The sequence below is a fragment of the Pristiophorus japonicus genome, chromosome 14 (assembly GCF_044704955.1).
Source record: "Pristiophorus japonicus isolate sPriJap1 chromosome 14, sPriJap1.hap1, whole genome shotgun sequence".
Lineage (NCBI taxonomy): Eukaryota > Metazoa > Chordata > Chondrichthyes > Pristiophoridae > Pristiophorus > Pristiophorus japonicus.
In genome coordinates, this window is record NC_091990.1 from 59347409 (window position 1) to 59362145 (window position 14737).

General features: G+C 45.3%; 1 protein-coding gene across 10 annotated transcripts in view; it reads left to right on the forward strand.

The window, feature by feature from the left end:
- LOC139279924 (uncharacterized) overlaps window positions 1-14737 on the forward strand; it is a 164054-nt gene that overhangs the window by 127465 nt on the left and 21852 nt on the right. For all 10 annotated transcript variants that reach the window (XM_070899247.1, XM_070899246.1, XM_070899245.1 and 7 more), the window contains one exon: window positions 2877-3066. In XM_070899247.1, coding sequence (XP_070755348.1) covers window positions 2877-3066 — 190 coding nt within the window. The remainder of the gene's footprint in view (window positions 1-2876; window positions 3067-14737) is intronic.

Here is a 14737-nt window from a genome sequence, read left to right on the forward strand (position 1 = left end):
AGGCGTTATACACCTCTCTTGGGCGCTAGCACGGGAAGCTCTTGAGCTAAAGAGCCGGACCAGGAGCGCTCGAGAGACGCCTGGGCGGGGGAGGGGGGTGGGGGGCGCGGGAGGGACCTAAAAAAAAAAAGCCAGAAAAACATTCCCAATACATAGCCCATGCCACAATACAAATTGCAAAAAAAATTAAAAGAAAAAACAATCACACTTACCTTAGGACTGCATTACTTACCCCTCTGCAGTTGGTATTGTTGGACCGCCTGATTTCCCAGGCCCGCTTCGGGGTGGACGAGTCGGGCTGAAGTCAAAACTCACGCTGGTGTCGCAACCAGGGGCGTGGCACACCAGCACAGCTCTTCCGGTCGGTGCTGCTCCGTCCCGCCACAAAACCGGACCCGAGGATCGCTGCGGGGTGCTGGAGACTGACTGCCTGCCCAGAACCTCACCGTTGCCATTGCCACCGCTCCGGGTGAAAAATGGAGCGGAGAGGAGCCGAAATTCCGGCCCATTGTGTTTACACTTTCCTATAACTAACTACGATACCAGCTCAGTGACAGCTCCAGCAGATTCCCCGAGGGATTTGCATCGGGTAAAAGGGAACGATTCACACCTGTCTGCGACTGTATGGCTCGCGTGTGACTCAGTGTCAGCTTCTGTACATGCACAGTACACGGCGGCTAAACGGAAATCGTTCAGTCCTTTCTGGTACTATACAGCTCGTGTGTACATCAGTGTTGTCTCTCTACATGTAGGTGATCATTTTCTAAGCATTTGCTGGCAGTGGGGCTCATACATAAACTCTAAACTGAAAGCACCACAGCAGAAAAGCCAGTATCCAAGCACAAGATAAACCACGTTTTTAGTGGAAGTATTCACTCAACTGCTCGGTGTTACATGATGTGCAGCTCTCGAGTGAGATACATCAGCTTGTGTTATCTCCTGTGCTGCAGCTTGTCTAGTTTCTGTCAGTTTTAACGATTCATAAAAGCTTGAGTGTCTTGAGATTCCCAGGCCTTTCACCAACCCCATTTGAAGCTAGCTGGTCGGAGATGTGTAAGAGTGTGTCATGCTGACTCTCCCTACACTCCCTCTTGTTTTCCGATGGGAAATACTTGATTGGGGTGGGAGATAATTTTAACTTAACCTGGCCGGGGGGGAAATGGACGAGTTCAGATCGGCCGGCCGTTGTACACCCCGCATGGTTCTACACTCCATTGAAGTCAATAGTGAATAAAATTGGACGAGTTGTAATATGATCTGATGCTATCAGTTTCCCGCCACGCAGGTTAAGTTAGGATTGCCGCCCTGGACTCTACTTGACACGAGGGCACAAGCCCGGTGAGGAACTCCTGCACCCTAACATGCTGATTTTTGAAAGCTATAATTTCCCTTTCCTGGCCCCTCCCCAGCCATGTGCCATCCCCTGCCGAGAGCTGACCAGCACCCTCTGCCAGTCCTGCTGTTAACTGTCTCATGACTGATATGTGAGCTGTGCCTCATTCTCTGAACTTCCCTCTTTGGAAGGTTAGCAGAGGGGGAAAGCATGTCACCCAGATTCAGTACTGTGCTGATGACCAAGCTGAGATCAGGGTCATTGGGGGAATCAAGTGCGAGGGGACATAATCTTAAAATTGGAGCAAAGCCATTCAGCAGTAAAATCAGCAAGCATTTTTTCATACAAAGGATAATGGAAATCTGGAACTTTCTTCTCCAAAAGGCTGTGGCTGCTGGGATAATTGGAGCTTTCAAGACTGAGATCGATAGGTTTTTGTATCAAAGGATATGGAGCTAAGACAGGGATAATAGATTTAAGGTCCAAATCAGCCATGATTTAATTGAATGGCGGAGTAGGCTCGAGGAGCTGAATGGCCTCCTCCTGTTCCTATTTATGGAATTGCAGTTTAGAGCGTCTGTCATTATCAGTCAAACCGTGAAGCCATGGTGCTTGACTGGGTGAACCGCGAGTGTTGCTCGCTGACCTACGTTGGCTCTCGGTTAAGCAACGCCTCGATTTCAAAATCCCTCTATAGCCTCGCCCCTCCCTATCTCTGTAATCTCCTCCAGCCCCACAACCTCCCCCGAGATGTCTGCGCTCCTCAAATTCTGCCCTCTTGAGCATCCCTGATTCTAAGGATAAGGGGTAAGCCATTTAGGACCGAGATGAGGAGAAACTTCTTCACCCAGAGAGTGGTGAACCTGTGGAATTCTCTACCACAGAAAGTTGTTGAGGCCAATTCACTAAATATATTCAAAAAGGAGTTAGATGAAGTCCTTACTACTAGGGGGAATCAAGAGGTAAGGCGAGAAAGCAGGAATGGGGTACTGAAGTTGCATGTTCAGCCATGAACTCATTGAATGGCGGTGCAGGCTAGAAGGGCCGAATGGCCTACTCCTGCACCTATTTTCTATGTTTCTATAATCGCTCAACCATCGGTGGCCGTGCCTTCAGCTGCCTGGGCCCGAAGCTCTGGAACTCCCTCCCTAAACCTCTCCGCCTCTCTTTCCTCCTTTAAGACGCTCCTTAAAAGCTACCTCTTTGACCAAGCTTCTGCTGTAATTTCTTCTTATGTGGCTCGGTGTGAAATTTATTTGTTTCGTCTTTTAACACTGCTATGAAGTGCCTTGGGACGTTTTACTATAAAGGTGCTATATAAATAAAAGTTGTTGTTGTTGAATGGTGACCCATACCATGCTCAGGTTAGCCCTGAACTGCTTGGCCCCACGATTGACAGTTTATCCAGTGGGCGAGAGTGCAGACAAGCGGCAGGAGGGGACGCTCTCCGCTAGGTGAAGGCTGTTAAAAACAGGGCCCTTATCTCTGTTCAGACTGTCACTAAAATTGTATTATTTTTTTAAAACCTATTTTTGCTTCACAGCTCCAATGGTTCCACCTGTTCAAAGTAGATTGAGAAGATCAAAAGAATCTTGGGGGACTTCCCTTTTGCCCAGTTGGGTTCCAGACATTTCAGCCGCTGAGATTACTTTGTCCCAATCAAAACATTTCTCACCAATGGAAAGCAGGTCTGGATCACCAAACCCCACCAATCGCACTGCAGCATCCAAAAGGTAATGGTTTGCACGCATTTCCTGGTGAGAGGAAATGATGCAGCATTTATGTATGTCCTTTGTTTGTGGGGGCTGCTTACACCTCGAGCTGGTGAGTTTAATTTCTCGTAATTTTGCTGCAGAATCACAACTGGTCGAGTGAGCTCCCCAATGCCTCAGTCGGTAAGTCGAGCATCTGGTGTGGTATCAGGCCACGTGGATCAGTAAGGTGCCAGGTCAAATCACTGGTCTTTGCTGAGTTAACTGATGTCGTCCAAGGCACTGATGGAGGTGCTATAATTGACTTCAGTGGCCCTGTGCTTGGGAGGGGAAAGTATCACCCAGGGTCACATTCTTGATAGTTAGCCAATGACCCCTATTAGAAGAGTGTGTGAAACATAGAAACATAGAAAGTAGGTGCAGGAGTAGGCCATTTGGCCCTTCGAGCCTATACCACCATTCAATAAGATCATTGCTGATCATGCAACTTCAGTACCCCATTCCTGCTTTCTCTCCATACCCCTTGATCCCTTTAGCCATAAGGACCACATCTAACTCCCTTTTGACTATATCTAATGAACTGGCCTCAACTACTTTCTGTGGTAGAGAATTCCACAGGTTCACAATTCTCTGAGTGAAGAAGTTTCTCATCTCGGTCCTAAATGGCTTACCCCTTATCCTTAGACTGTGATCCCTGGTTCTGGTCTTCCCCAACATCGGGAACATTTTTCCTGCATCTAACCTGTCCAATCCCGTCAGAATTTTATATGTTTCTATGAGGTCCCCTCTCATTCTTCTGTGTGGGGACATTGGAAGAGAACAGGATCGATTCAGCCGTGATGGCCACTGAGGTCAAATAATCTGAAAAGTGCTTTTCCGATGGTCACAAGTGAGGAGTGGTCACAAGTGAGTAGTAGTCACTGGGTGAGGTACATCATCATCATCATCATCATCATCATCATAGGCAGCCCTCAGAATCGAGGACGACTTGCTTCCACTCTTAACATGAGTTCTTAGGTGGCTGAACAGTCCAATACAAGAACCACAGTTTCTGTCACAGGTGGGACAGATAGTCGTTGAGGGAAGGGGTGGGTGGGACTGGTTTGCCGCACGCTCTTTCTGCTGCCTGCGCTTGACTTCTGCATGCTCTCGACGATGGCGAGGTACAAGTGGGCGGCTGACACCAATAGAACTGTGCTCTAGAACAAGTCACTTACATTAAAGAAAGAAAGAAAGATTTATATAGCGCCTTTCATGACCTCAGGACGTCCCAAAGCGCTTTACAGCCAATGAAGTATTCTTGAAGTGTAGTGACTGTTGTAATGTAGGTATAATGCAGCCAATTTGCACACAGCAAGCTCCCACAAATAGTAATGTGATAATGAGCAGATAATCTGTTTTTGTTATGTTGCTTGAGGGATAAATATTGCCAGGACACTGGGGATAACTGCCCTGCTCTTCTTCAAAATAGCGCCATGGGATCTTTTATGTCCACCTGAGAGGGTAGACAGGGCCTTGGTTTAACGTCTCATCTGAAAGATGACACCTGCGACAGTGCAGCACTCCCTCAGCACTGCACTGCAGTGACAGCCTAGGCTTTGTTCTCAAGGCTTTCCAAGAAAAGGAGTGAAACTGGGCACTTAGAAATAGAGGAGATTTTTTCCTCTTAGATTTTGGTGACAACTTCTGATCAGTCTACTCGTCAAGTGGGACCAAAAACTGAGTCAGAGTAAGGACTGTGTAAATTCTAAGGATTGCCAGAAATAAGCGTGATCTGTAAAAGCTAAAGGTGTAACTAGAACACCCACTTAATACAGAACTGAATTGAGTGCCATGTGTGTGGGAGTTATATGTTTCCAGCAAAAATATAAGCAAAGCAATGTTCATTGATGTCAAATGTGCCACCTTTTTCTCTGTTCCACCCTGTAAAGTGCTCCGAGATGTCTATGTAGGGAGCGCTATAGAAATGTAAACTGTTATTAAAACCTGCAGCAAAAAGCAAAAAAAAATAGCTAAAGCTGGAGATCAGAGACAAAAACAGACAGTTGCGCAAAACACTCAGCAGGTCAGGCAGCATCTATGAAGAGAACAGGGGAGTGAACCTTTCGAGTGCAAACCCTCCGACATAATACTGCTAACAACTCTAGTTTACATAGGGTAGAATGTGGGAGGCCAGCCAGGACTGCATTGGAATAGTCAAGCCTAGAGCTAACAAAGGCATGGATGAGGGCTTCAGCAGCAGATGAGCGGAGACGGGTAATGCTCTGGAGGTGATTAGTTCTGCTGCGGGTATGTAGTCGAATGCTCATTTCAGGGTCAAATATGACACCAAGGTTGTGAACAGTGTGGTTCAGCCTCAGACAGAAGTTGGGGAGAGGGCTAGGGAACGGAGTTTGTTGTAGGGACCAAAAACAGGAATGTTAAGACATGCAAATCTCATCATGGCTGAATTCTTGGTCTCTGATGCAAGATTTTGAGGAGGGGAGCCCGAGAGGAAATCTCAGGGGGTTGATTTTCAGGTCTTCTGCACTCCGTTTTTCGTCCTGGAGCGGCGGCAATGGCGGCGGTGAGGTGTTCTGGGCGGGCAATCAGCCTCCAGCGCCCCGCAGCGATCCTCGAGTCCGATTTTGCGGCGGTGCAGTGCACCCCGTCCGCCACAGTGCACCCCGCAGTGATCGCCTGGGAAATCAGGCAGTCCAACGAAACCGACTGCAGAGAGGTAAGTAACGGGCTCCTAAAGTTAGTGTGATTGTTTTTTCTTTTAATATTTTTTGTGATTTACGTTGTGGTGGCGTGGGCTATGTACTGGGAATGTTTTTGTGGGGTTTTATCTCGGGTGTTTTTTCTCCCCAGGCATCTCTAGGAACGCTCTCGGCCCAGCTCTTTAGCTCGGGAGTTTCCCATGCTAGCGCCCAAGAGAGGTGTACAACGCCTCCCTTAGCGCTGCGCCCCCTGACTCAGGGCCCAGCTGTCCAATGTTACTGACTGTTACCGGTCGCAAACATTACCGCCCCACCACCATTACCACCCCGAAAACATCAAAGCCGAAAATCCAGCCCATGGTGTTTCCAATGGTGAGCAAGAGATCAAAGATCAGCCATGATCTTATTGAATGGCGGAGCCAGCTCAGGGGGCTATATGGCCTATTCCTGCTCCTAATTCTTATGTTCTTATGAGAGAGAATATCCAAGGGTACTTTACTACCCCAAGTAGCACTCTGCCACCCGGCGACCTGCTCAAGGATGCCTTTGTGGAGCAGGCTGCCTGGCTGGCCTCATGAATTGCTGTGTGATGCAGGAAACAGTAAAGAGCGAGAGAGAAGACGATTTAGCCAAAGAAACATAGAAACATAGAAAATAGGTGCAGGAGCAGGCCATTCAGCCCTTCTAGCCTGCACCGCCATTCAATGAGTTCATGGCTGAACATGAAACTTCAGTACCCACTTCCTGCTTTCACGCCATACCCCTTGATCCCCCGAGTAGTAAGGACTTCATCTAACTCCCTTTTGAATATATTTAGTGAATTGGCCTCAACTACTTCCTGTGGTAGAGAATTCCACAGGTTCACCACTCTCTGGGTGAAGAAGTTTCTCCTTATCTCGGTCCTAAATGGCTTACCCCTTATCCTTAGACTGTGACCCCTGGTTCTGGACTTCCCCAACATTGGGAACATTCTTCCTGCATCCAACCTGTCCAAACCCGTCAGAATTTTAAACGTTTCTATGAGGTCCCCTCTCACTCTTCTGAACTCCAGTGAATACAAGCCCAGTTGATCCAGTCTTTCTTGATAGGTCAGTCCCACCATCCCGGGAATCAGTCTGGTGAATCTTCGCTGCACTCCCTCAATAGCAAGAATGTCCTTCCTCAAGTTAGGAGACCAAAACTGTACACAATACTCCAGGTGTGGCCTCACCAAGGCCCTGTACAACTGTAGCAACACCTCCCTGCCCCTGTACTCAAATCCCCTCGCTATGAAGGCCAACATGCCATTTGCTTTCTTAACCGCCTGCTGTACCTGCATGCCAACCTTCAATGACTGATGTACCATGACACCCAGGTCTCGTTGCACCTTCCCTTTTCCTAATCTGTCACCATTCAGATAATAGTCTGTCTCTCTGTTTTTACCACCAAAGTGGATAACCTCACATTTATCCACATTATACTTCATCTGCCACGCATTTGCCCACTCACCTAACCTATCCAAGTCACTCTGCAGCCTCATAGCATCCTCCTCGCAGCTCACACTGCCACCCAACTTAGTGTCATCCGCAAATTTGGAGATACTACATTTAATCCCCTCGTCTAAATCATTAATGTACAATGTAAACAGCTGGGGCCCCAGCACAGAACCCTGCGGTACCCCACTAGTCACTGCCTGCCATTCCGAAAAGTACCCATTTACTCCTACTCTTTGCTTCCTGTCTGACAAACAGTTCTCAATCCACGTCAGCACACTACCCCCAATCCCATGTGCTTTAACTTTGCACATTAATCTCCTGTGTGGGACTTTGTCGAAAGCCTTCTGAAAGTCCAAATATACCACATCAACTGGTACTCCTTTGTCCACTTTATTGGAAACATCCTCAAAAAATTCCAGAAGATTTGTCAAGCATGATCTCCCTTTCACAAATCCATGCTGACTTGGACCTATCATGTCACCATTTTCCAAATGCGCTGCTATGACATCCTTAATAATTGATTCCATCATTTTACCCACTACTGAGGTCAGGCTGACCGGTCTATAATTCCCTGCTTTCTCTCTCCCTCCTTTTTTAAAAAGTGGGGTTACATTGGCTACCCTCCACTCGATAGGAACTGATCCAGAGTCAATGGAATGTTGGAAAATGACTGTCAATGCATCCGCTATTTCCAAGGCCACCTCCTTAAGTACTCTGGGATACAGTCCATCAGGCCCTGGGGATTTATCGGCCTTCAATCCCATCAATTTCCCCAACACAATTTCCCGACTAATAAAGATTTCCCTCAGTTCCTCCTCCTTAATAGACCCTCTGACCACTTTTATATCCGGAAGCTTGTTTGTGTCCTCCTTAGTGAATACTGAACCAAAGTACTTGTTCAATTGGTCTGCCATTTCTTTGTTCCCCGTTATGACTTCCCCTGATTCTGACTGCAGGGGACCTACGTTTGTCTTTACTAACCTTTTTCTCTTTACATACCTATAGAAACTTTTGCAATCCGCCTTAATGTTCCCTGCAAGCTTCTTCTCGTACTCCATTTTCCCTGCCCTAATCAAACCCTTTGTCCTCCTCTGCTGAGTTCTAAATTTCTCCCAGTCCCCAGGTTCGCTGCTATTTCTGGCCAATTTGTATGCCATTTCCTTGACTTTAATACTATCCCTGATTTCCCTAGATAGCCACGGTTGAGCCACCTTCCCTTTTTTATTTTTTTATTAAAGAAATAAGTCATTGATGCACCTCTCTGCAAAGTTAGAATGATAGCATTACAGGTGATTGTGCTTGGATTAATCTGACAGATTCTCCTCAGATCACCACTGATTACACAGGGGGAAATTTTGTCGATCCTCTCAACAATAATATCAAATATGTATGTGATAATCTTGCAGGGCCTCATCCAGAAAACGTTGGGCCATAATTTGCGGCACTTACGGGCGCATACGAGGTGCGCAGGCGCCCATCGGGGCCATGCAAGTTCTGGGTTTGGTGTGCGAAACTTCTTGACAAATCGCACGCATTCCTGGGAAAAGGGCCTCCGCGGGCGGAGAGTTGGGTTTTTTGCCCAACTTCTGCCCAGCGAATGTCCATGAAATTCTTACGCCTGCTTTTACCAGTGTAAGACTTTTAAAGGACAGAAAAAAAACATTTTTTTCAATAAATTATACATTCAAAAATGTGTGAAATAAGGTAAGTTTATTTTTAGACCCTTTAAAATATCTAAATTTATTTTTCAAAAAATTAAATTTTGGTTTTAAATATTTAATTAAATGCCATTTTGATTCATTTTTTTAAATGTGATTTTTAAATTTATTTTAAGTGTACGTGTATTTTGGGGGTATCCCTATTCATATTTATGGGAATTCTGTACATACGAAATCCCCATGAGTATTAATGGGGATCCCTGTTCTTTCACTGGTTGGGCCGTGATCCCAGGGATGCTTGCGAAATGCCTATGCCCCTAAAATACATGGTACATGGACCTTTACGCAGGCCTACATATAGAGGCCCAGGACCGCAAGTGTCCGAACCTACGGGACCATCAGGTAAGTGCGTAGATTTGTTGCAGGCCGGAGGCATCTGCTGGTAGCCTCTGACCGCAATTTCAGGCCCATTAACAATTTGCCCACAAATGAGGACCACATTCTAATGTTGGATACTATTTTGTCATAAATACACATTTGGATGTTTTCTGAGAAATAGTTTCATTTTCTAGCTGTTCTGGGGTGCAAGATTGGAGAGGGGTGCACATGGCCATTTAAAAGATTCAGAAAATAAATTGTTAGAGATGTGCACAGAGGCAGGGCAGTAAGTGTTTTTTGATGATTGTCACAGAGGAAAGAAGGCACATTTGATCTGCACTATGAAACTAGAACTAAAATAAAAACAGAAAATGCTGGAAATACTCAGCAGGTCAGGTAGCATCTGTGGAGAGAGAAACTGGGATAATATTTCAGGTTGAAGACCCTTCTTAGACGCAGTCAAAAGTTACCCTGTTGCAAGAAGGGAGAGGAGAGTGCCTGGAACGCACACCTCCAGTGAAATAATTTGGACAGCAGCTGTAAAAGATCTTCCAAGAGACCAGGGGGACAATTTTTCAACTTACCGCTTGTACTGTATGCACGTGTGAGCATGCTCACAGGTTTGTGGAGCTGTTGCATTGTGAGTGGCTTAGCCAGTCACGTGATGTTCACAAGACTCAATAAAACCCCAGTCAGTTGGGTTTGGGGATCCACGATGAGGTATGCGGTTGTGAGCCTAGTGGATGAACTGGTAATGTGTAGCATGTTTGTTAAACCTTTGTTAATAAACCAACTAGTTCTTAATAGCAATGTGTTGCTATGAATTCTTAAGCAAAGAACCCATGAAGCAAATACATTACACCGCTGGAGTATAAAACTGCCGTTGCGTGTTGGGCGCCGTTATAGGAGACACCCAATTTTCCATTGAGTTCAGTGGGACGGAAAATTGGCGGTTTCTGTCAGGAGTGGAGTATTCACAAGTCAGGTTTACACTACAATGGTAAGTTGAAAATTGCTCCCACTGGCGTTAGTGCTTTTTGATTATTTCCTAGAAAGTAAATATTATTTTCCTTAGCAACTGTATGTAGATCAATAATTAAATATATTCCCTCTTTCACGGTTCAGGATCTGTGGCCATTTTTCCAGAGAGAAGACTAGACATAAGCGTTTTATAATTCAGCATGTATTGTGAGCATAGGTTGCCTAATGGGGGTCAGGTTCCCACACCAATGGTTTTCTTATATGCTAGATCTGCTGCGGTGAAACCTTGGCATTTAGGTAATGTCTGTATCTCTGAGCTCCACTCTCACTGACTGAAGGCAACACAGCAACCTCCTCTCCTGTTAGGATCTGTCTGTAACCCACCACCCCCTGCACCCACCCACCCCACCACCCTCGCCCCCCCCGCTCCCCTGTTCCCCCACTGAGGGAAAGGCTGAGGAATGTGTTATGTATGCAACACTATGTAACCAGCATCCTACCGCCATCAGAGGGCATATCTATTGGAGTCCAAAGGGATCCAAGCATCCCTTGGGAGCACTATATATAAGCAGGCCTCCCATGCTGTACCAGCACTCTGGTATTAGAATAAAGAGATTAAGGTCACACTAACGTCTACAGTACTCAGTTATATTGCTTTATTTGAGACATAACAGTATGCAGAGGAGAGAGTATCCTCTCCGCAGGCTTACAGAAGGGAAATGGGAATCCAATCCACCCCTCACTTTGCTTTGCTTCACTCTGGTAAGAAACAGGACCAGCAGGAGGAAGGTCAGTTTCCAGTAGAACACCCCTCCCTCTAACTGGGCCATCGGAATTGCAGATATCTGCAGGTATCTCACTGAAATGGAATTGGGGTGTGTCAGAAGATGAGGAGAAGCAGTGTGCCCCAATCCCTGCTGAGATGAGAGTATAGAGCTCCTGGAGGAAAGGGGAAGAGGCTCCCTATCTGGATACGTGTTTCAGTCTCTGGAGATGTAATTGAGATTGGCACATCAGTGCAATACTGAAGGAGTGCTGCATTGTTGGAGATTGGATGACATCTCTGACAATGCAGCACTCCTTCAGTACTGCACTGATGTGTGAATCTCGGTTATGTCTCCAGAAAATTTCATTAAGATGTTAAAGCGAGACCCTGTCCGCCTGTTCAAGTGGACGTAAAGAATCCCATGGCACTTTTTTGAAGAGGATTAGTGAGTTCTCCAGGTGCCCTGCCCAAAATTCCTCCCTCAACCAAAACCCCCAAAACTGATTATCTGGCCATGCATTCATTTGCTTTTGTGGGAGCTGGATGTAGATAAATTGGCTGCCATGTTTAGCCACATAACGGCAGTAACTCATTGTAATTCATTGGCTATGGGACATCCTGAGGTCATGAATGGTGCTACGTAAATGCAAGTTCTTTCTAGCGACTGTGAAGTGCTCTGTTATGTCTTTTAACAAAAAAGAAAAAAGCAAGACTGGCATTTATATAGCGCCTTTCACAACCTCAGGACGTCCCAAAGCGCTTCACGGCCAATGAAGTACTTTTGAAGTGTAGTCACTTGTAACGTCAGAAAGGCGTTATTTTTTCCTCATATTTCTGCAGACGTGTTATATCTGAAACTTTGTTCCATTTCTGAAGATGAATTCCATTTTGTCTTCTATTTCTGGAACAGTGTTCTATTTGTGGAGCTGTGTTCTGTTTCTGTAGAAATGCTCTGCCGATTGTGTCTCATTTCTGGAGAGTGTTCCATTTTAGCAGCTGTGTTCTATTTCTGGAACAGTGTTCTATTTCTGTAGCTGTGTCCTGTTTCTGCAGATGACTTCTATTTTGGGAGATGTTCTAATTCTGCAGACATGTCCTGTTTTGGGAGAGGGTTTACATTCTGGGAGATTTCCTTCACTATTTTATTTTGGGGGGAGGTGGGGGGGGAGGCTGAGTTTTGGGAAACGGAGTTGTGTTTTGGGAGAGCTGTGTTTTTTGTGCGAGTGCTTGCTTGTTGGGAGTGGTGTTTTCAGGGGAATGATTCCATTTCAGGAACGGTGCTATGTTTTGGGAGTTGCATCTCAGGAGCGGTGTTCTGTTTCCGGAGAGTGGTGCTTTTCAGAGGAGATATATCCCATTTGAACGAGTGGTCCATTTTGGAGAGGTTTACACATTACACGTTTTTGGGCCTTTTTGCCCCTTTCACTCTGGCCACTGTGCGCCAGGCTACCTCGTAGGTGAGCCAGGCTCTTGCGAGAGTTCACACTTGCCTGATATATTGGTACGCTGGATAACATGCTCAAGATAATAAACAGAGTCAGGTTTCTGAGAAACAGCAGAATGTCACAGCACCAGAATTTGGTTTATGCTTTAACTAACAAACATTTCCTGAAAAACAGATGAACAAGTGAATAAATAACAGTAATTTTATATACATATGCATACATCTATAGTAATTGTATAAGGAAAATAAGAAATGTTTTGCAATTTCTATACCAAGTTTGCTCACATAGTAATTCTTTTTATATTCTCGCTAACTATTGAAGCTAGCTTGCTTGATTTAGTCTCTTTGAACTAATAAATACTCATCAAAATAGTTATCAGGACTTCTTAGATTGGAATAACTGTCAGCTAAATTCCACTGGCAGAATATTCAGTAACCAGAGGACACAAATTTAAAATAATTGGCAAACAAGGTCAGGGGAGATGAGAATTTTTTCACACACCGCGTTATTATGGTCTGAAATCCATTGCTTGAAAAGGTGGTAAAAGCAGATTCAATAGTAACTTTCAAAAAGGAATTTGATCTCTACTTAAAAAGGAAACATTTTCAGGGATTTGGGGACAGAGCAGGGGAGTGGGATTAATTGGTAGCTTTCAGTGAGCACAGGCACGATGTGCCGCATTACTTTCTGTGCTGTATGATTCCGTGATTCTATGAATAGACAGTTATTTTTATTCATTCACAGGATATGGGCACTGCTGGCAAGGACAGTATGTATTGCCCATCCCTAATTGCCCTTGAGAAGGTGGAGGTGAGCCGCCTTCTTGAGCCGCATACCACATAACTGAACTAAACATAAGGCATGTTTTTATTTAAATTGTCTGGCTTGACTACTTCCTTAAGCCAACTGCTTAGAGGTAACCGAATAATCATCTTTGAGTCATTCATATAGGGTTAGGCTGGGACATAAATTCAGCGACAGCTGGTTTGTAACAGTGACGTATTCAAAGGAGCCTCTACCAAGCTAAAGCGAGACAAGAAATCTTCATTTTTGTCACAGCCCTACCATTGGGTTCTGGAGCTAAGCTGTTACCCATCCAGTTTAAATCTTAAATCCTGTAAATAGTACAGAATGGAATGGCTGTGCATAAAAATTTCGGAAAGCTTTTTACTTCAGTGTTTACCCTGGAGTCTGATATTACTGCTATAAATCTGTTTAAGTCTGTGGTCCAGACATTGCGGTCGGAGGCTTCCCGGGGGCGGATGCCTCCGACCGCAATAATTTCTACGAAAGTGCCTGGTAATCCTGGCGGTTCAGCGACTTGCGGTCCTGGGCCTCGACGCGAAGACCAGCGTAGGGCCTCACGTATCCCAGGACCGTATGGGTTTCGTACAGATCGCTGGGATCATGTGGGCTGGCCCAACCTATCGGATTAGGGAGATCCTCATTCATACATTTGGTCATTCCGTATGTACGGAGCTGCCATAAGTATGATTGGGAATGCCCCCAAAAATACACACGGAGCATAAATTAAAAAAACACATTACATATTTAAAATAAATTAAAAAGCAATTTAATTAAATATTTTATACAAAAAATTATTTTCTTGAATTTTTTCAAAATGTTTTAACAGGGCTAAAAATAAACTTACCTTAATGGACAGGGTTTTAAATTTATAAATGAGTGATAACATTTTTTTCCTATGTATTAAAACTCTTACGCTGGTAAAAGCAGGCCTTATGCCGGCTTTAACCAGCGTAAGAATTTGAAGGACATTCACTGGGCAGGAGGTGGGCAAATAGCCCAACTCTCCGCCCGCGGAGGCCCTTTTCATTTGCATGTGTGCGATCTGTCAAAAGGATTCTTGACAGATTGTAAGTGCCGGGTTTAGGCGCATGCATTTCGCATACCTCAACCTGGAACTTGTGGGGACCCCACGGGCATGTGAGCACTTCGTACGCGCCCATGGGGAGCGTGATTTCAGACCCCTTATTTACAGCCAATGCAGGGACTGTAGCAATGTGTAACTGGTCATAAGTTCTGACTTTATTTATATTTGATATTTGTATAAAACAGTGAATTACAAATTACTGCGATGTCTGGAACTTGCAACGCTCTTGAGCAGAGGCAGTCCATCTGTTACAGCTTTTGGGTCGGAGGAAAGGTTTGGCTGGAGGGAAAAGGACGATAATAATCCCAGTCCCCACATTTGAAAAGTTCTGACATGATCAGTGTGGAAATATCAGCGGGAGATTGACGAATTATTGCTAAGTGATAGACAGGTTTG